This window comes from Pistacia vera, unplaced genomic scaffold (assembly GCF_008641045.1).
Source record: "Pistacia vera cultivar Batoury unplaced genomic scaffold, PisVer_v2 Contig524, whole genome shotgun sequence".
NCBI lineage: Eukaryota > Viridiplantae > Streptophyta > Magnoliopsida > Sapindales > Anacardiaceae > Pistacia > Pistacia vera.
Genome location: NW_022196362.1, coordinates 428,596 through 451,410, shown reverse-complemented (window position 1 = coordinate 451,410; position 22,815 = coordinate 428,596). Strand labels below are relative to the sequence as shown.

Below are 22,815 nucleotides of genomic sequence, written 5' to 3'. Positions count from 1 at the left end.
GAGAAATTTTTTATACTTTACTCTATCTCTCGTTATCAACAAAATATGCCCATGAATTGCACGCAGTGTACGACTCCATCCATCGTCCCTCTGTCCTCAAACCCTAAAATTTTGTTTCCATCTTCTTCTACTCAAATTCTTGCACCAAATTGCTCAAACCCTAGATTGTTCCTTTCACTGAGCAAAATCCCTAATGGGATTTTACTGAAGAGAAGAGATGTTGTAGTGAGAACTTCACAGCACCACAATAACAATGATAATGAAAGCGTTAAATGGCTGAATTGGTTACCCACTGGAGGTTTTGCGGCTGATAACGTTTTCAGGTTGATTTCCTCCACCACCGCCAGTCCCATTTACCAGTTTATTGCTTCGCCTTCCACGTTCTTGCACTCTGTGGACCCCAGAATCAAATTGGTGATTTTTAGTTTTAGCCGAAATTTTGGCTTTTTGGGTTATTCTTTGGTTGGTTGTTGTTGTCACTTTATGGGCTTTGTTCGTTAATGTTTAAGAATCTGTGGGTCTGTTCATGAAATGATTTTTATATTTAGGGAATTCATCTATCGGGTTATGACTGTTTCTTGCTGTTTTAGTTTTTCTGGAGTGGAGACTGCAACAGCATGTAGCTTAGGGATCATAATTTCTCTGTTTTATCTGCAAACAAAGAGAGGTTTAGGAAAAAAAATCATGATTTCTTTGAGTATCAGTTTCTCGTTATCGGCAGTGAATTTGGCCCAGGTTTTACAGAGAGCAATTATCACTTAACAATAAATTTCAAGGCAGTGCCTTGAAGTTTTAGGACATTAGGAGTTGATTGAGGACAAGGAGATGAAATTATGTTCACCAAGGTTTTATGTTTAATTTAAACATCCAATATAGATTCACCCAAAGTTTTCTGTCCGTCTGTTCTCAAAATTGGCTCAAGGATTTGGCTTTTTATGGTAGAATGTCGTATCATAGAAAGGTAGTTTCACAAAGTTCTCATTGTAAATGAGATTTTAATCTTTTGTAATAAGAAAATTAAGACATGTGCAAATATATATTTGGTTATAGTTTCTTATCCAATACAAAAGCAACGATTTCTAATTTGAATGCCCAATCATTTTGATTATTCAGGTATGGCTCTTGGCTCTAGTTGTCTTACCAGCAAGGTCGCATATAATAATGCGAGTTGGATTAGTCATATACACAAGTCTTCTGTCAATATGGATCCTTCCGAAACACGTGTGGATGGTAAGTATAGTAATTAGATTTTAACTACAGAGAGTTCAATGTGGTTGGATAAAGCTGAGTCCCCATATACAACTTTCTGACATTGATTTCTTGCGTTGCTTGATGAAGTTTGCTAGACTAAACTTTTATAATATGGCTCCCATTGTTCATGAAGAAAGAAAAAAGGTGGAGTTTTTTGCAAGTAGATCTGGCTTTTTATGCTTGATTGCTTTGCTGTTTGTAAACTTTTGCTGCTTACCGGATGAGTTTTTGAGTTAAGAAAAAGTATTTTGTGTTGGACAAGTTGGTACATGTTGGGTGGTTGGATCGAAATAACTAGTATAAGTTGTTGAGATCTGCAGTCTATTGCGCTAGGTTGAATTTATGTATAATGTAGAGCAAAAAATATATTTGCAGTCTATTTTGCTTTGATGAATTTATGTATCATGCAGAGCAAAAAATATGTCTGTAGTCTATTGCGCTTGATTGAATTTATGTATAATGTAGAGTGAAAAATATTCTTTCTCTAGACTGTATACCTTGTTAATCAATGGCTCCAACATATGCTGTTTTAGATGTTACTTTTTTATGTCATTTACCAGCAGATCCATACTTCAATAGTGATCTCATCATATTTATGTAGTTATATTTGAATTTCTTGGACAATGTGGTAATGTTGCATATCTTCAACTTNTGATTAATCCCAAATCACTCAAGAACCCACAGATTACAAAAGAATCAGACCCAAAGAACGAACCCTAGGTTTTACAAGAAAACGAAGACTGCTCTCACTCAATCGTTATTCGATACACTGTTACCAAATGAAACCCTAAACCTTTTATAGTGTTGACTTCAGGCAAGATCTCAGCCGTTGGCTCCCCTTCTGAATTTGCGGTCAGGATCACTCATGGGCTGTCCCTAAAACGACGCCGTTCCATTTAACACAATACGATGCCGTTTCAGCATTCACTTTACAACATATTATGTTTAAAAAATATTTAAAGGGTTTATTGAATTAACGTAAGAATAATCACGGATATATATATACACATGATAGCGTTGCTGTGAAGTGTAAGTATATTCCCGCCAAAGCACAACAGACTGTACAAACTGTAAAAAGAGAAATTTTTTATGCTTTACTCTGTCTCTCGTTATCAACAAAATATGCCCATGAATTGCACGCAGTGTACGACTCCATCCTTCGTCCCTCTGTCCTCAAACCCTAAAATTTTGTTTCCATCTTCTTCTACTCAAATTCTTGCACCAAATTGCTCAAACCCTAGATTGTTCCTTTCACTGAGCAAAATCCCTAATGGGATTTTACTGAAGAAAAGAGATGTTGTAGTGAAAACTTCACAGCACCACAATAACAATGATAATGAAAGCGTTAAATGGCTGAATTGGTTACCCACTGGAGGTTTTGCGGCTGATAACGTTTTCAGGTTGATTTCCTCCACCACCGCCAGTCCCATTTACCAGTTTATTGCTTCGCCTTCCACGTTCTTGCACTCTGTGGACCCCAGAATCAAATTGGTGATTTTTAGTTTTAGCCGAAATTTTGGCTTTTTGGGTTATTCTTTGGTTGGTTGTTGTTGTCACTTTATGGGCTTTGTTCGTTAATGTTTAAGAATCTGTGGGTCTGTTCATGAAATGATTTTTATATTTAGGGAATTCATCTATCGGGTTATGACTGTTTCTTGCTGTTTTAGTTTTTCTGGAGTGGAGACTGCAACAGCATGTAGCTTAGGGATCATAATTTCTCTGTTTTATCTGCAAACAAAGAGAGGTTTAGGAAAAAAAATCATGATTTCTTTGAGTATCAGTTTCTCGCTATCGGCAGTGAATTTGGCCCAGGTTTTACAGAGAGCAATTATCACTTAACAATAAATTTCAAGGCAGTGCCTTGAAGTTTTAGGACATTAGGAGTTGATTGAGGACAAGGAGATGAAATTATGTTCACCAAGGTTTTATGTTTAACTTAAACATCCGATATAGATTCACCCAAAGTTTTCTGTCCGTCTGTTCTCAAAATTGGCTCAAGGATTTGGCTTTTTATGGTAGAATGTCGTATCATAGAAAGGTAGTTTCACAAAGTTCTCATTGTAAATGAGATTTTAATCTTTTGTAATAAGAAAATTAAGACATGTGCAAATATATATTTGGTTATAGTTTCTTATCCAATACAAAAGCAACGATTTCTAATTTGAATGCCCAATCATTTTGATTATTCAGGTATGGCTCTTGGCTCTAGTTGTCTTACCAGCAAGGTCGCATATAATAATGCGAGTTGGATTAGTCATATACACAAGTCTTCTGTCAATATGGATCCTTCCGAAACACGTGTGGATGGTAAGTATAGTAATTAGATTTTAACTACAGAGAGTTCAATGTGGTTGGATAAAGCTGAGTCCCCATATACAACTTTCTGACATTGATTTCTTGCGTTGCTTGATGAAGTTTGCTAGACTAAACTTTTATAATATGGCTCCCATTGTTCATGAAGAAAGAAAAAAGGTGGAGTTTTTTGCATGTAGATCTGGCTTTTTATGCTTGATTGCTCTGCTGTTTGTAAACTTTTGCTGCTTACCAGATGAGTTTTGAGTTAAGAAAAAGTATTTTGTGTTGGACAAGTTGGTACATGTTAGGTGGTTGGATCAAAATAACTATTATAAATTGTCGAGATCTGCAGTCTATTGTGCTAGGTTGAATTTATGTATAATGTAGAGCAAAAAATATATTTGCAGTCTATTTTGCTTTGATGAATTTATGTATCATGTAGAGCAAAAAATATGTCTGTAGTCTATTGCGCTTGATTGAATTTATGTATAATGTAGAGTGAAAAATATTCTTTCTCTAGACTGTATACCTTGTTAGTCAATGGCTCCAACATGTGCTGTTTTAGATGTTACTTTTTTATGTCATTTACCAGCAGATCCATACTTCAATAGTGATCTCATCATATTTATGTAGTTATATTTGAATTTCTTGGACAATGTGGTAATGTTGCATATCTTCAACTTTTTGTTGAAGCTAATAGATTATCATTATTGTTTACACTTGCCTGGATTTTTACTGCTGGTTTTAATTAGGTTACTGTGTTGTTATCTCCCTGTTACTTTTTTTTTTTTTTTTTTTTTCTGGAATCATTTTAATATAGATATCTTTTAAATGTTTGAAATATTCAAACTAGTCGCTGGTATAACACTATGTTGAAATTCCTTCAACTCTTGTAGGACCAATTGGGAAGAGTGTCATTGCTTTCTGGAGTTTTATTTATAATGTTGGGGCTAGGTTCAGATGGTGTACCCTCTCCTGTCCAGTTAAGAACTCCACCACCTGCAGTCATGGGTTTGCCTAATCTTCCTGTTTCCTTGGGAGGTTATTCGTATTTAATTATGAAGCTAGGACCATTACGGTTTACAAGGAAGGGCTTGTCGGTTGCAAGCACAGCTGCCTGCTTAACCTTCACAGTAAGCCTTTTTTTTTTTTTTTTTTTCAATTTTGCTCTTCTATAAACTCTTTTTGCAGATTATGATGGGGTAAAGGACACCCACACACACACACACACACACACACATATCTTTTGCAGGGAGCCATTTTGACACAAACGAAATAGACCAAAGAAGATTATGCTGATTCTTGAAATTTATGTTAAATTTTCAGAACAGTTAATTTTATGAGACTACTTGTCCACCCTTTTCAGAAATTTTTCTTTAGTTAATCCAAGTATTTTCAGTTTTCTTAAAAAAATTTAAGAAAACATTAATATGTATAAGCAGAGTAGACTATGTTGCAAAAGAAATGAATACTTGATCATTCTGAGATTTAGGTCTCTATTTTTGTGAAAGATCTTCCAAAGCTCAAGTCTCTGCCTGGCAACCACTACCCCAGAACAACTTGCATTTGCTATGCGGTGGTTTATGCGCCCTTTGAAACATATCGGTGTTCCAGTTGCTGAAATCATTCTTACCCTTTTGCTTTCACTGAGGTTCATTAATCTAGTGTTTGATGAGGTAAGAGAGGGCTTCTTTTTTATTAAAACTAAACATATCAAATATTTTTTTGATTTATTTTTTTCCAGTTAGCTGATTATTAATATGTATTCATTTTCCAATAACAAATGCCCACCAATTGTGTTTGTAGGTGCGAAATGTCGCATTGGGGATTGTATCTCGTAAGATAAATTGGAAGCAGTTGACAGTGCTGGAGACAATTGATAGTAAGTTATATTGCTAATGTATATGAAGGGCTTCTTGTTTGGTCCCTTTTATTTATTTATTTATTCTATTTTTTGCTTCTATTCTTCTATAACAATTAGAGAAAACTTTATTACATTTTCTTGAATGGCTTGAGGCCATTGCATTTACGTAAGTCTTCATCATTTGCTTTGTAAAAAAGATGTCATAATTATATTTCTCTCTTTTTTGTATATTCTATTATCATATTTTTCTTTGTGGGGTTTTGTTTAGTATATGGTCCTGCATCAATTTTGGTCAGCAACAATCTTTCCTTAACTTCTACCACCTGTTATAAATTCATATTTTCTCATTTATGATGTGTTGTATATGACAAGTGATGGCCTTAAATCAACAATTTTCCATACCTTCGTTCTAGTTTTGAGATTCATAGGTTTAAGTTGTTTATGTCAATAAAATTAAGTCACTAGTAAATTTAAATTTTAAGTATTTATGCAATGAAATTGTAATCAATCTACAGTACATTAGATTGTGTTCTTATCTAATTTAGCTTGTGCATGTGTTTTAAATACAATGCTTAACTTTTCCAGTTTTTTGTTGGATTTGCAGTTTTTGCTTCCTACATTCGTCGGATCTTCAAAAATATTTTTAGCCATGCTGAGCAGATATCTCAGGTTCTTATTTAATTGGACATATTTGTGCCTTTACCTTTGACTGATTAATTTATAGTTTTAAATTGGGCTGTGCTGATTTTTATGGATATACACTGGTTAGTTGCTTATAAATTTCCAATGTTTCAATAGTCTCTTATGCTCTTTTGTAATGGGTGTTGCCTATTGGCAAAATTTTATTTGACTGGATTTGCTCATATGTTCTTGTATCGTTGTTTAATGAAACAACTGTTTACTGATTTACAAATCCCAAAGAATTTTCAGATTTATGGCCGAATGCATATCGCAGAATACTGTACCACATTTTGATTATTTTAAATGATATGGAAACTTAGAGGTGGTAAATGTATCTCTATATCAATCTTTCTGTAACTAGACTCCTTGGTTACAACTTTTGAGAGCTCATAGTATATTCTATGGTCATTCTGCATCTGGGCATTTGGTGTATTGTTATTATGCAATAACTAAATTGAAAAGAGTGCTTCCATCTAGAAGTTGTAGATTAATATTTGATTATCGATGCTGTATGTACAGGCAATGATTGTGAGAGGTTTTAGAGGGGACAGTGGAACTCATAAAATTTACGCCTTATCAGAGTCATCTGTTGGGATGGCAGATTTCATTTCCCTGTTTTGCCTGGTCAGCATTGCAGGTGCTGCATTTTTGTCGGAGTACTTCCTTGTTTGATACAGAAGTCCACTCTTGCCAAGGTAATTTGTTGTGAGATCCTTTACTTGATCTGATTGGCAGGTGAGAAACAATATTGATAATTAATTACCATGATCTGAGCAGATATAATCTTGGCATTCATGTGGTGAAGTTTTGCTTAAACTGAAGCCAATACACTCAGGAATATAAGTTGTCAAAATAAAGGTGAGCTGCCATCAGAGAATGCCTGCGTCGTATAGTCTACTGCAATTTTGAAATACTCTGTAATTAATCCATACTTGTATTGCACAGTTAAAGTCAATTTGATTGGTGGCACAACATGAAATGAGAAGAATTATTCAGTTGGAGAAACTCCAGTCGATTAGCTGTATATTAAAATTTACTTTAACGAGAAAACTCATTGGAGTGGAGGCTACCTGTGTAATAACAAAACTAATGGGTTCTCAGATAACTGGACAAAACCTATGGGGGTTTATGAGAATAATCCTAATAAAAACACTATAAAATAACGAAATTTAAATTTAAAAGGCTGTAAATTGCTTTTTTAGCCAAACAAAAAAAAAGCAAGAAAAGGTGTGGTGTAGTTTCTCTAAACCCAGCTCGTCCCAAATATAACTGACATAAAGACTGGTATATGCTATTTTCAAATATTCACTTTAACCCCTTAAATCTAATTTTCTAAATATATTTTCAACACTTTGGTCCCTCATTAGCTAAATATTATCTTTGAACCCACTATTATCAAAGAGATACAAATGGTAAACCCACATAAATTTAATCAATCTCTATAAACTTTGGATTGATGTAAGAATCTGATGAGATTTGTATTATACGAGAGACTCATGCGTCTCATTTTCTTTATATAAATAGAATTATATTATTATAATCCAAGTCGATGAGCGGTAAACCCTACATAGATTTATAATCAACCTTTGTAAACTTTCGATTAATGTGAAAATATAATGAGACCTGTAATATACCTAAGACTTTCTATATATAGATAGAATTCTATTGTCATAATCCAAAACGGTGAGCGATAAACCCCACAAAAATGTAAGCCCCACAAACAGAGTAATGCTACAGTTATCGAAGAATGCGTACCGAATTCATGCACCGAATGATATGACACAATTCTGACCGTCGATTAATATTAATTCAATATTAATCGACAGTCAGGATTGTGTCAAGTCATTCGGTGCGCATTCTTCGATAACTGTATTATTTTCCCCACAAGAAACACCTGTTATTGAAAGTTTGACTGGTAATTCACCTAGAGACTCCACGTCTCACTCATCACTCTCACTATAATCACAGCCAAAGCAGCAATGTCCCTTTCTTTCACACTCAATTCACTTCTTCGTCCCTCCATTCTCTTCAACAAATTTGATCAACTCCCAAAAACCCTAAACACCTAAAACAGTTTCTGAAATGACCAGCTGGAAGAAGCAATGCCATAAGCCATTATTCAACTACTTTCCCCAAGAGATAATCATCCAAATTCTCTCAAACTTACCTGTCAAATCTCTCATGCGTTTCAAATCTGTTACCAAAGCATGATGCTGTCTAATCTCCGATCCTCATTTTATAGGAAACACGTCAGACTGTTGGATGCCGAGGACACTCTAGAAAGACGAAGAGCCCTTTTACGTTACCCGCTGCATAGTATCAAATCTTGCTCACTACACTTCATATATCATGAACCAATTGGTTATTCTATCAATCATGATTTTCTAATGAAAAACTCCGATTACAAATTTAAAATAGTGGGTTCATGTAACGGGTTGGTTTGTCTTTGCGTCAAGGCACAGATTGAACACATTTTATTCTTGTGGAATCCGTGCACTAAAAAATCCATAACATTAATGTCGCCAGGCATAAACAACAAACAAGACTACATCCCTGTTGTGATTCACCACTCGTTTGGTTATAATCAGGAATCTGATGATTACATAGTGGTGAAATTGATCATAATTAGAGCTTTCAAGCCCCAGGTGAAGCTTTACTCATTGCGATTTGATACTTGGAGAGACATAGACGGGTTTCCTTTTGAAATTCATCACATAGAGTCTTCAAAATTTGTGATTGAGGCAGTGACTTGGGGAGTGCTTCGAAGTAATGATAATACTTGGAGCCTAGTGTCACTTGATATAGCAAAAGAAATGTTTCTGGAGCTTCCGCAGCCGAATTACGGAGATGGGGCATTCGGTCTATTATGCCTGGAAAAGTAAGGCTGACACAGAGCCCTATCAACGTAAGTGGTCAGAGCTTAGGTAAGTCCAAGTGCCGTTCAGGTGCAGCCACGTCGCACGCTGAAGCAAGAGGCGTGTTCCTACTAGTGTAGTAGGTGCACGTCAGGTTGGTGAAAGGCTGGAAGTGATCCACGTGTCCAATCCCTGCGAGAATCGAGTAAATCACTCGGGCAAGTGAATAATGGGGCGCAAGGAAGGATTTGGACAGAAATCTGACCCACTTCCTGATTTAGTAATCATTACCTCAACCCATTCCACTATAAATAGAGGTCTCCTCTCCCGTTTGTGGGATGAGCTAATTTCTCTATGTAATAGCTTACTTATTTTCTCTTTGTGATCACTTGTAAGTCAGCTCGCTGAAGGCGACCTGACCTCAACATATTAATACAATATCAGTGGATGTAAGAGTTGCTTGTTTAAGCATTCGAACCACTTTAGACATCGTTCTCCATCTTTTATCCATTCTCATACCCCCATTCGCGTGTATTCTCTAAGTCAGCTTAGCATTTCACACGTGTGTTTAGTTGGTGTCAAAATCACACATCAACAGTTTGACGCTAGAAGGAGGGTCTGATTTAGTATTCGCCCTTCATCAGGAGAATCTCTTACTAATCGGTCCTACAACAGCAAATGGCTCGCAGACTCGAATCTGAGCGAACCAACCGTGGTGATGAGGAGATCCCCTGGGTACAAGAGGACATTTCTTCTGAAATGCCCCCAATCCTGCAAGATCTCGTGGGGGATATTCCTTCAAGCTCACGGCTTGACCCAGCCGTCATGAGCTACCTGGAGAGTTTCAATAATACTCTCCAAACGGTCAACCAAAGGTTTGACCGTTTGGATCAGGTTGCACCACCCGAATCAAATGAAGCGATACCACCGCCTAAAACGCCCGTAGGTAGCATGAACGCGCGAAAAAGGGCAATAGCCCATGTCGCATGCACTACAGCGTTTCAAATGAAGGGAAAGTAGATGGCAAACAGCGGGCCTAAAGGACCCGAGGGACCAGCAAACACCGACCGCACCCCGTGTCGAATACTCGTGGCTCAAAGACTCAGTGACAGGTCATATCTCGAGCTGTCCCATGCCATATCGTGCGAACACTCCCACAAAAGTATGAGGCGGGATGATTCTTATCACCGCCAGAATGATGGTCCCGATCGTCATCGTGCAGGAGGTTTCCACACTCTACGGGGGGGTTCGTACCACCCTGAAGGTCATGAAAATTCCTTGCACCATTCATCACCATCACACGGCTCTAGCCAGCGTGTGTTGAGAGCAGCCGAAACTGTCGACCGAGGTAAAAAGGAATCCAACCTTCGGACTTTCCTCAACCGCAATCACAACAGTCAAACTCGCATGAGGGAAAGCAATCCCCAGATTGCTCCGCTGCCTCAGATTGAGGAGCTACAGTGAGCTCTAGATCAGCTAAAAGCTCAGCAAAATGGGCAAGGGCAGGTCGCAGTAGCGTCTCCATTTTCTTCGGCTGTGTTAGCCGCCCCTCTCTCATCTAGATTCAGAATGCCCGATGTTCAGGCGTTCGATGAAAATTCGGATCCGTAGGATCATTTATACGAATTCAACGACCTGATGGAACTTCATCAAGTTTCTAATTTGGCAAAATGCCAATGCTTGGCAGTGACTCTTACATCTCATGCCAAGCGGTGGTTCAAGTCACTCCCGGCAAGGTCAATTAGCTCGTGGAATCAGATGAGCTCGACATTCTTGAGACACTTCCAAGCAAATAGGAAGTTCTCAATGCCTTTGAGCTACCTCAGCAACATAAGACAAGAGAGGGATGAATCCCTCCAATCTTACATCGATAGATTCCATAGAAAGCTCCATAAAGTAGCTCACACTCCCAAAGAGTTCGTTTGGAATCTCATCATAACGGGAGTTCGTCCATAGACAGATCTGTGGAAGGAGCTGCAATCAGAGGACGATGTTTCCCTCACTCGCTTTTACAACCTTACGGAGAAACACCTCCGTAATGAGAGCTCCGTGGTGGCGCTCCACCGCCATGACCCCGACACTTCTGGCAATGCACCAGGTCGGGGGGAAAATAGGAGAGTTGATCACAGATGGGCTAATGATGATCAGCGAAAAGGAAAGAAACCTCGGTTCGAGCCTAAGAAGTCTTACGCTCCAGTTCCTCGTTGCGATCGCGACAGGACTCAGTATACCCCTTTGAATGCATCCGTTTCGGCCATTCTTGATAAATCAGAAGAGGCCGGTCTGCTTGGAGAGCCTGAGCCCATGAAAGGTCTCTTTTCATCCAGAAACAGTAAAAAATATTATCGTTATCATAGGGACAATGGGCATCACACCGATGAGTGCTGAGCTCTCAAGAAGGCAATCGAAAATCTTATCAAGCAAGGGCATTTTAAAGAGTATGTTAATGACTCTTCTCCCTTACGTTAATGACTCTACTCCCGTAAGGAGAAAAATCAAGAGGAGCTGAGTAAGAAGCGTCGTGATCGCAAGGGTGTCTGTAGCATGGGGATAATCTTTGGAGGACCGCACCTCGGAGGAAACTTGCGAGGTGCCCAAGAAAGATATGCTCGTGTAGCCCATCACGACCCTATCAGTGTGATGAACACGACGCAGCGACCACCAAAGGTTCGTAGGGAGGAGGAAATTACCTTCTTCGAAAAAGAAGCAGTCCGATTGCATCATCCCCATGATGATGCTCTCGTCATCATGCCCCAAATAGGATGCTTTGATGTCCACAGAATGTTGGTGGACAACGGAAGCGCTGTGAACGTCCTATTCCAACCAGCTTTCGAAAGAATGAAGTTGGACGAGGCCGACTTGAAGCTCGCCTCGATCCCCCTATATGGTTTTACCAGGGATCATCTGATCCCCAAAGAGACGATCTCGATTCCAGTCACGCTGGGTGACTCTGACAAGGTGACCAAAATAACTGAATTCTTAATAATAGATTGCCCATCCGCTTTCAATGGCATTCTAGGGCGACCTCTACTGAGGAACTTCAAAACAGTCACTTCGATCTACCATCTCAAGATGAAGTTCCCCACCTCGACGGGGATAAGGGAAGTAAGCGGATCTCAGCGCGCACCTCGCGACTGCTATGTGAAGGCAGTGCAGATGACGTGCAAGGGGAAAGGCATCTCGCGTGGCATTCCTAAACAAGCAATGGCGATCAGTTGGATCGAACCACAGCCTGACCCAGCCGAGGATAATATGGATCCCCATATCCAAGAATGCCCTGCCAGTGGGCCAGTTGAGGATCTAACGGAAGTGTCAGTCGATCAGGGCGAGCCGAGCAGAGTGTTGAGGATTGGAAGCAATCTCAACCCCTAGCTCGCTAACGACCTGATCAGCGTCCTTAGAGGGAGCATTGATGTGTTCGCATGGACGCATGCCGATATGGTCGGGATTAGCCTGGACGTCATTTGCCATGCCTTGAACATTGATAGTGAAGCCAACCGGTCCGCTAAAAAAGAAAGGCGATGGATCCAAAGCGGAATGCTACCTTGAAAATCGAGGTAGATAACCTCCTTCAGAATGGGTCCATTCGAGAAGCGCTCTACCCGAGCTAGGTTGTCAACCCAGTTCTCGTAAAGAAATCCAATGGCAAGTGGCGGACCTGTGTAGACTTCACCGACCTTAACAAAGCTTACCCCAAGGACAGTTTTCCCCTCCCAAGGATCGATCAGCTCATGGATGTCACATTCGGGTACGAGCTACTGAGTTTTATGGACGCATACTCAGGATACAATCAAATTTCGATGTATGAGCTGGACGAAGAGCATACCTCCTTTGTAACAGATCGGGGGCTGTATTGCTACAGAGTTATGCCCTTCGGCCTAAAAAATGCTAGTGTAACTTACCAACGGTTGGTTAACCGAATGTTTTCCGAGCAGATCGGGAAATCGATGGAAGTCTATATTGATGGCATGCTAGTCAAGTCGCACGTGGCTTTAGATCATATAGCACATCTCGCTGAGATGTTCGACATCCTCCGGGAATACAGAATAAAGCTCAATCCTTTCAAATGCTCATTCGGAGTATCCTCAGGAAAATTTCTAGGGTACATGGTTAACCAGCGGGAAATACAGATCAACCCCAAGAAAATCCAAACTCTCCTCGATATGGAGAGCCCGACCAATAAAAAATAGGTCCAAAGCCTCAATGGGTGAATAGTGGCACTAAGTCGCTTCATATTGAGAGCAACAGATTGCTGTTTGCCATTCTTTAATGTTCTTAGGGCCAATAAGAAGTTTGAGTGGACTCCCGAGTGTGAACAGGCATTTCAGAGCATTAAAGAGCACCTCGGAAGGTCACATCTTCTATCTAAGCCTCTCCCGCGAGAGATCCTCCTCTTATATCTATCCGTCTCTCAATATGCAGTCAGTGCAACCTTAGTTCGGGAGGAGAGCAAGGTTCAGTGGCTAGTGTATTATGCGAGCAAGCATCTGTTAGATGCCGAAATACGGTATCCGAAAATGGAGTGATTAGCTTATGCCCTGCTGATCGCTTCCCAAAAGTTGCGACCTTACTTCCATGCCTATACAATGACAAATTACCCGCTCAGGTAGGTCCTCCAGAAACCAGAGGCATCGAGTAAATTGCTCAAGTGGGTCATGGAACTAAGTCAGTTCGATCTGCATTATAGACCGAAAGTAACTATCAAAGGGCAAGCTATTGCTGATTTCATTTCAAAATTCTCATATCATCCGACCAGGGAATCCAAGCAACAAGCCAGTGAATTCAGCTAGGAAACTATTCAGAATTTGTCGACCTGGAGCCTATACATTGACGAATCATCAAATAGGAAGAGGGTCGAGGCAGGTCTTCTCCTCTTAAGTCCCGAGGGGACTCGTATTCATGGCATCCTCTGGTTTGGGTTCAAAACGACCAATAATGAGGCTGAGTATGAAGCTTTGCTCGTTGGATTGCGGTTGGCTAGAGAAATGGGATCAACCACGATCAGCATACACAGCGACTCCATGCTGGTTGTCAACCAGATTTTGGGGGAATACCAGGCCAAGGAAGAAAACATGATCAGCTATTTGAAGAAAGCTAAGACCGCACTCGAGCCGTTCAAGCACTTCATGATCATGCAGATTACTAGAGATAGCAATTCTGTGGCAGATGCCTTGGCGAAGATAGCCTCATCGCTAGACTCAGATGCATCAGAAAGTATTCCTGTTCGGTTCATACAGGCTCCCAGTGTCAACTCGACCGAACAGGCCGTGAATACAGCAGAATCAGTTTCTTGGATGACCCCTATCATTCAATATCTCCGAGATAGGGTCTTGCCCAACGACAAGGTCGAAGCAACGACCCTGCGAACAAGAGTTGCTTGTTACATGCTAATAGGAGACCAGCTGTACAGGTGAAGGTTTAGCACCCTTCTTCTTAGATGTGTAACCGGTGAAGAAGCAGACTACATCATGCTAGAGATACATGAAGGGATCTGTGGTAATCACACGGCTGCACGATCTCTCGCCAACAAAGTTTTTCGTCGAGGATATTACTGATCCCTGATCTAGGAAGACACTTACAACTTTGTCAAAAAATGTGACAAGTGACAGCAGTTCGCAAACATACTGCGAGCTCCTTCCCATCAGCTTATAACCATGATCAGCCTCTGGCCATTCTCCATGTGGGGAATCGATCTCATTGGTCTCATGCCAGTTGGTAGAGGGAGAGTTAAGTATGCGGTGGTCGCGGTAGACTACTTCACCAAGTGGGTCGAAGCAGAGCCATTAGCCGCAATCACCACCAAAAAGCTCAAGGATTTTGTCTTAAAAAATATTGTGTGCCGCTATGGGATTCTTTATACCCTCATATCTAATAATGGGAAGCAGTTCGATAACGAGGAATTCAAGCAGTTTTGCGACGAGCTGGGTATCCATAAAAAATTTGCCTCAGTCACAAGACCGCAAACAAATGGTCAAATTGAAGCTGTCAACAAAACCATCAAGCACACTCTAAAGGCCAAACTTGGCGCAACCAAGGGAAATTGGGCAAACGACCTTCCTGAAGTCCTGTGGGCATATAGGACGACTTCGAGAACCTCAACCTCAACCTCAGAAACCCTTTTTTTGCTAGCATATGGCTGTGAAGCGATGATCCCTGTGGAGGTACGAACCGGTTCACTTCAGAGGGACCTGTTTAGTGAAGTCGACAACGAAGTGCTCATGCGCGCAAGTTTGGATCTAGTTGAAAAACATCGCAGCAAGGCTCAGCTAAGAATATCAGTCTATCAGTAACGCGCAAAGAGGTTCTTCGACTTTAAGGTCAAAAGAAGAGACTTCCGGGTTGGCCACCTCGTTTTAAAGGAAGTCATTCTCGGTACTAGAGAATCAAGTGCGGGAGTTTTGGGACAGAACTAGGAGGGCCCATACCACATTGCCAAAGTGATAAGTCTAGGGACTTATCATCTCAAAAGGCTGAATGGTTCTGAAGTACCACGAGCTTGGAATGCTGAACATCTTCGACCATATTATCAGTAATTCCGAACTCAATTGTTCCTTGTAAAGCTTTTACTTTTTCTTAATTTTTGCAATCTTTGTAAATAGCGAGTATACAATTCTGTTCATTTGTAATCATTTTCCCATGTATACAATTCTGTTCACATAAACTTGTACCAATGTTATTGTAATCAGTTAGAATGCGATCTCATATGTAAGAATGCGAAAATTGTAAATACTCATGAAAGATTGTAAAAAGCAATGTCTTTATTTATAGAAAGGGAAAGTACATAGGCATAAAGGGAGAAAACAAGAGAAGCGGATCATTGATTCTCGTCGGGCTCCTCTAGAACGAACTTTGGATGTTCCTCTTCCAGGTTAGGTCCCCAAGCCGCTTCCTCAACCTCGGCCTGCGCCATGGAAGCAAGTTCATTCTGATACTCCTTAGGGAGATCGGACAGATCCATCTCAGGGTTCTTCGAAAGAAGGGCAAAGATGGACTGTATCGTCCATTCTACAGCCCTACTCTCGACCTCTGCCTCTTGCTACTGCATCTCCACAGTTAGCGAAGTGATGCGACCTTAGTTAAAGTGGAGCTCAACCTCAAGCGCTGATCGCTACTTCTCAGTATTCTCCCACAACTCGCCCCTTTCCCTCTCTGCTCGCAAAGCCCGCTCAGAGGTCGTTTGCAGCGCCTAGTCTTTCTTGCTAGCCTCCTTGCTGAGTCTGGCCACGATCCTCTGGAGGTCATTCACCTCCTAACTGCGCTTTTCCAGCTCAGACTTCTGAAAATCCACCGCGCGAAGTGCAGCATCCCTTTTGGACAAATGCTGCTTTGCCTAAGTAATGGACAGGTCTTTGTCTGTTCGTGCGGCCTCTAGCTCCTGCTCGAGCTGTGCATTCTCTTCCCTCATCTCAACTAGTCCCTCAGCAGCCCCCAGCTGGACCTTCTGCAGGGATAGGTGCATAAAGAGTAGAGCCTGCATAACGAAGATAATAAAGTTAATCCCTTATATTACAAAAGCAAATGTCCTCGCCGAGGGCAGCTCGTTTACCTGGCTCAGGTGGTGGAAGGACATGGTCATCAAGTCCATGGTGCCAGAGGCCACGAACTGCTCAAAGGCCTCCACAAGCCCGCATTCGAGTAAAGCGAAGACTACCAACTACAGATAGTTCGGTAGCTGACGCGTTGACTCCAGCACGGGGGTGTCTCTGCCAGTAGCAGGTAGAGTCCCCTCCACCGGCTCCTTTCTCGACCTCCTCCCGGAGACTACGGTCACCTATTGTGTTGCCTATTAACCCCCGGGAGCGATAGAGATGTCGATCGTGCCTCTAGCTGACCCTCTCGAGTGGAATGCTTGGTAAGGCTGCGACCTCTTGAGTTGGATACCCAAACCCTTTGGTTCGGACTCCGACTCCTTGGTCTGAATTTGCCTTCTCTTTTTAGGCCTTTAGGCCGTGGTTTTCTACTTCGGGTGAGCAGCAGAAAGCTGGGAAGCGCCCGCAGATCAGGCCGGATCAGCTATCGATGTCCCTCCGACAGTGGGACCGATGGGAGTCGCTCCAGCTGGTCTGGTGGCACCCCTTCAGGGGAAGGCGAATTGTCATGGTCATAGTGACTTAGGCACCCTAGGAGGCATGGTCGTTGCACGTGAACGTCGTTAGAAAAACAGTTCGCTGCATGCGAACTCAAAAAGGCTAAGGTCAAGAGGCTAACTCGGTGTGGTCTCTAGGGTTACTTTTGAGTTGAAGAAACCGTACTTCCGCAAATTCGCAGTTGTCAAGAGCAATCTTGCGTCGCGACTCTTTTCGGGCAAAAAGCCAAAGGTTGCGATCCTGTCCGGATCCTCAAGGAGCTTTAACCTAGTCGTCTTGTTAACTGCGAACAAGCAAAGAGTTCGTTAGCAAAAAGCGAAAGAAAGCTCGCGAACTCAAAAGAAAGGAGGACCTACTTAGATCCTGAAAACGGCAAATGTCATCATGACGAAAGAAAAAGAATTTCGTCTCGTACGGCCCTACATTGCTCGGATAACTGTGTATTCCCGCTTCAATGGTAGTTTGCCTGGAAAGGTAGTAGGAATCATTGTCCTTACTCTTTTTCAGGATGTAAGAGCAACCGAGCTCTAGCGCCGTTAGCTCGCCTAGTCTGTTTTCACGGCATGTGATGTACATGGCCACGACTATCATGTACGCGTTCGGTGTGAGCTACAACGATGCGACCTCGAAGTGGTTGAGGACCGACCTGACGAAGGGGTGGAAAGGGATCAACCCCTCACCCTTGAAAATGTCCTCAAAGATCATGGCCAGCCCTCGTGGCGGATTCCGAGCTGTGTGTGTCCTATCTCGGAAGACCTCCACGTTCATAGCGTATTGGTCTAGCACCCTTTGAAGCTCTTCATCTGTAAGTATTGACATGATCTCTTGAGGGGGACTCTCCTCAGTCTTGGTCGTTGGGGAGTCCATTCTACTACGGCCTGCAAAAGCGATATGCAGGGAATCACTCAGACTTCATACACAGTTCCGTACGATGACGTGGAGGAAAAAGAAAAAAATATTTCCTCCCTTAAACCCTAGAAAAACCCTAACAAGATATCTTTAGAGCCACCATCAATGGCTCAACCCCAAAGAGAATGTTTCATCTCCGATCAACTTTCGACAGATAGTCATCTCACGACAACTATTGAAAACAAGAAAAAATAGTAAAGATGGCAGAAGGATCATCCTTACCTCTTGAAATGAGAAGATTAGTCCTCCTGCTCTAGATATCAAGCGTGCACCAATTTGATAGACAAAGAATCAAAGCTCACGGAAATCTCTTACTCTCTCTCTCTCTTTGAGAAGATGAATACTGTGGCATTGCCTAAGGAGAACTTGAGGTTTTATAGTGGAAGAAATGGTGCTTTGGTTTATCGAAATCAAATGACGTTTGGGCGGAAAACACATCTCACCGTTGATACCGACCACGTGTCACAGATCAGCGAAGAAGAATGACTGTCACGCTTTGAGAAACCAAATCGTCGTTCCTTTCTGTTGAAACACTCAAGCAATGACACGTTTTCCCTCCTCCACATTAAATGTGCTCACATTCGCATTTAACGCTCTGATAGGGAATGTCGTTTCAGCATGGCTCGCAGCATGGTTGGCACTTATTGAGCACAAGACATGTCTGTCAAAGCAAAAGATGTTACATTAAATGCATCAGCTATGAAAGTGCAACGGATAACATCTAAAGAGGTCATTACGTACAACACTCTTTGGCTCATGTCTCATCGCAAAGCGACGTGACCCCTTGATCTTGTCTCGTGTCGACTTGGATGCATATCGGTTGTGAGGCCATACGATCTCTTGCCTTATGCACAAAATTCAGCAGTGCAATAAGGTCGTGAGCCTCGAGTGAAGATTGAAGCCATCGTCGTGGCACTGGATATGGTTTAATACAGGTCGCTGACCCTTAAAGTAAAGGCCATTGTAGGTCGCCTACATGAAAACGTTTCTTCGACCTCTCTGCATTCAAGTCGGTCAACCGGTGTTCAAATGCGTCAAATCAAGGCATGACATGTAGTTTCCAAGGTTCGATTCTCAAACCTTAAAAACTAGGGGACTTCTGTTATGCTTGGAAAAGTTGGGCTGACGCAAAGCCCTGTCAGCGTAAGAGGTCAGAGCTTAGGTAAGTCTAGGTACCGTTCAGGTGTAGCCATGTCGCGCGCTGAAGCAAGAGGCGCGTTCTTGCTAGTGCAATAGGTGCGCGTCAGGCTGGTGAAAGGCTGGAAGTGATCCATGTGTCCAATCCCTACGAGAATTGAGTAAATCACTCGGGCAGGTGAATAACGGGGCGCAATGAAGGATTTGGACGGAAATCTGACCCACTTCTTGATTTAGTAATCATTACCTAAACCCATCCCACTATAAATAGAGGTCTCCTCTCCCGTTTGTGGGATGAGCTAATTTCTCTCTATAATAGCTTACTTATTTTCTCTTTGTGATCACTTGTAAGTTAGCTCGCTGAACGCGACTTGACCTCAGCATATTAATACAATATCAATGGAGGTAAGAGTCACTTGTTTAAGCATCCGAACCACTTTAAACATCGTTCTCCATCTTTTATCCATTCTCATACCCCCATTCGTGTGTATTCTTTGAGTCAGTTTAGCATTTCACATGTGTGTTTAGTTGGTGTCAAAATCACGCATCAACATAATCCAATGCTAAGAATCCTGGAAGGATGTGTGAGTGTACATTGTAAGTGTTTGTGTGGATGATGAAAGAATATTGGGTAAAATAGTCGTGGGTTAAAATGTTTACAGTGCCATATTCACCGGAGCTGGGGCCTTTTGAAGAACCAAAAACGTTATGCTTTCTGAAGTACACTAGAATGCTAATGTTCTTAGGTCGAACGCTGATTATGTATGATTTTGAACAGAAAAGTTTCCAGTATCTTTTGATTTATGGAGTTCAAGATTGTTATGAAGCAGAAACTTATGTGGAGAGTATAGTTTCACCCAAGGATTATCAAGGAATTGATAGTTCTATGCAGATTTAAGTAAGAACTATCTGATTATTCATTTTCAATTTTTTCTCATTTATAATATAGCTTTTGCTTAGATTGGTGAATGTATTTTCATCCGAAATTTTGATTATGAGTTTCAGGTGCAATCTATGGGCAATGAAGGGCATAATTACGGTTAGCTGGGCTAAAAAATAAATATAATCATTTTTTCAAATTGTTAATTACCAATGAGTGTTGTTTAAAAAAAAAAAAAAAAATTATATAATAGCTAGATTTAAATTGAAAATCAGTCCGAAAGGAATATAAACCGATAATCACCACTGAGTGACTTGATGATAAAAGAGCAAATTTTTTTTTTTCATGAACTCTAATAGAGGTGGCCATTGAGGCTCTTATACAGCCAATAGTTCTAAGATCCCAGTGGATTAATTAAGGTATGCGCAATCTGATCCAAACACATCCGGTAATAAAAAAAAAAAAAATTGAGGACTTATATCTAGAATACAATAATGAAATAATCTTATATATAGAGTACATTCTAAAATTAGCATTTTGATGCATATGTCTTTATCAATTACTATATATTTATATATTTAACATGTTTAAAATAATTGTAAAATATCCATTGTCAAATTGTGAAAATAAAATTAAAAAACAAATAAATTATTTTATTTAAATAAAATATTATAAATTTATAATAATAAAAATATATATAAAATCATTGAAATAGTTTATTTATAATTTCAAATATATATATATAATTGTGCTGTGATAAAGTGGAAGAAGATAAATAAGTTTTATAATTAGAAAGTTTATACTAGATTTGAAACTGGAATAAATTTGGAAGGATAATTATTTTAAAAAATAATAAATTAAAAATTTACAAGAAGGATATAGAATTGATTTATTTTTTAAGAAAACTACAGGTCCTTGCCTAGTTAGTAAATACGGGTACGGCAAAAAAATGGTACGAGAATTATATGGATATAATACGGCAAATGGTGAAAAATACGTTTATAAAAATTCGGCCATAAAATTCGGATAAGGGAAAAATACGGTACGAGTATATACGGGTTTAATACGGTATATTGTCAATAATACGTTTTGAAAAATACGGTAATATCAATCTTAGTTTTAACACTTTTATGGACTACTTAGTTAAAAGCAAAATATTCAATTAATCAATAACACAAATACACAATATATAACTGATATCCAAATTATAGTCTCCAGACTCAAACACAATATTTAGTCAAGATTCAACTATAGTGTCAAATTAAACACATAAGTCATAATAAAATCAAAATTCAAAGTCGAATAAGAGCTCTAAACAAATAAAATTTTGTTATAAAGAAGAGTTGAATGATCAAAACTCCGTTACAAGTAAGGGCAAAATGATCCATTAACATTATGCATAAAATTTAATATTCTCCCTAAATCAAAATTTAATATTCAAAGTTCTTAGCCTCGTCCCCCTTGTTCACCCTATAACCCTTAAAAACACCTAATATCCTCCCTAATCTTTATGATTCTAAAACACAAAATATAAAAGACATATCACAAATTGACACCATTTTATTCAAATCAACACCACAAAAACACAATCGAGCTTTGTTCTATCCTCCAAATCCCCTTCTTCTATCCTCTTTTATAAAACCCCAAACAGTTACTCTCCTTTCATAACCGGAAAATATTTTCGTGATTATGGGTTTCATAGGACCGGGTTTGATATTTCTTTTTTCATTTTTTTTTTNAATTTCAAATATATATATATAATTGTGCTGTGATAAAGTGGAAGAAGATAAATAAGTTTTATAATTAGAAAGTTTATACCAGATTTGAAATTGGAATAAATTTGGAAGGATAATTATTTTAAAAAATAATCAATTAAAAATTTACAAGAAGGATACAGAAATTATAGAATTGATTTATTTTTAAAGAAAACTACACGTCCTTGTCCACGTAAACTAACGTCATTCCTAGCCCTAGCGGGTAAATGTCATTTAGGTCAAAAGATTTATCAAAGTAGGTGGTTTTATGATATTTGACAGAGTATATGGAATATAATTATTAATATTCACCATAAAATGCAACGACATGTCGTCCAAATAATTAAAAATGACATGTCGTTTATGTATAAACAAACGACATGTCGTTTTTTCTCCAATTAAACGACGTGTCGTTTTCATTCTATTGAAACGACATGTCATTTAAGTAAAAAGAAACGACATGTCGTCCAAATTTGAAACGACATGTCGTCCAAATTTGAAACGACATGTCGTTTTATTTTCCAATTAAACGACGTGTCGTTTTCGTTTCTTGTGAAACGACATGTCGTCCAAATGTGTTAAAAACGACATGTCGTTTTATTTTCAATTAAACGACGTGTCGTTTTCATTTCCTTTGAAACGACATGTCGTATATTTGTTGAATATTAATCAAGCCCTGCCAGTTTTAAAAAAATCATTTAGCCCCATATTTTTATCCATCGTGGGACTTAAATGAAATTTACCATTAATAATTTTTTCTATTCGATTCTTGAACGGCTCTCGTTCGTCATGAAAACAGGAAAAAGATGAAAAGAAAAAGAAAACGTATCCCTCTTTGCTCATCTTTTCCAATAATTTTCTCAGCAAACAACTATAGAAGAAAAAATTCCAAATCAAACACAGCCAAGATATACTGTAAATAGAAAAAAGAGAAAAAAAAATATATTAAATAATATGTTGATTAATGATTATCATGTGTTGTTGACTTAACTTCGTCCATTGCGGATAGAAAGTGAAGAAAAAGGGTTAACGTTTTGATACAAAAACTTAAAAATTGAGTACATTATATATCATCCAAAAATAAATTCCAGAAGGGCTCAGC

The 22,815-nt window shown here is 39.7% G+C and overlaps 2 protein-coding genes across 2 annotated transcripts; both read left to right on the top strand.

Moving 5' to 3' along the window:
• The first annotated feature begins 2,611 nt into the window (after positions 1-2,611).
• Positions 2,612-7,191, top strand: LOC116106873 (protein ABCI12, chloroplastic). Its single transcript, XM_031393166.1, has 9 exons — positions 2,612-2,742; positions 3,442-3,558; positions 4,443-4,679; positions 5,058-5,222; positions 5,353-5,428; positions 6,015-6,079; positions 6,611-6,786; positions 6,869-6,949; positions 7,037-7,191. Exons 2-7 carry the CDS (start codon positions 3,490-3,492, stop codon positions 6,761-6,763), a joined length of 765 nt encoding a protein of 254 aa, XP_031249026.1. The 5' UTR covers positions 2,612-2,742; positions 3,442-3,489; the 3' UTR covers positions 6,764-6,786; positions 6,869-6,949; positions 7,037-7,191.
• A 4,503-nt stretch (positions 7,192-11,694) lies between these two features.
• On the top strand, positions 11,695-12,318 carry LOC116106835. Its single transcript, XM_031393147.1, has one exon. The coding sequence runs from the start codon at positions 11,695-11,697 to the stop codon at positions 12,316-12,318; it is 624 nt and encodes a 207-aa protein (XP_031249007.1).
• The last annotated feature ends 10,497 nt before the right edge of the window (positions 12,319-22,815 follow it).

Bases quoted from the DNA above. Each gene is read 5' to 3' on its own strand.
- LOC116106873 (XM_031393166.1), top strand. From the start codon at position 3,490: ATGCGAGTTGGATTAGTCATATACACAAGTCTTCTGTCAATATGGATC. The intron at 4,680-5,057 runs GTAAGCCTTTTT...TTTTTGTGAAAG, and splicing joins CTGCCTGCTTAACCTTCACA to ATCTTCCAAAGCTCAAGTCT. The intron at 6,080-6,610 runs GTTCTTATTTAA...CTGTATGTACAG, and splicing joins ATGCTGAGCAGATATCTCAG to GCAATGATTGTGAGAGGTTT.
- LOC116106835 (XM_031393147.1), top strand. From the start codon at position 11,695: ATGCCCCAAATAGGATGCTTTGATGTCCACAGAATGTTGGTGGACAAC.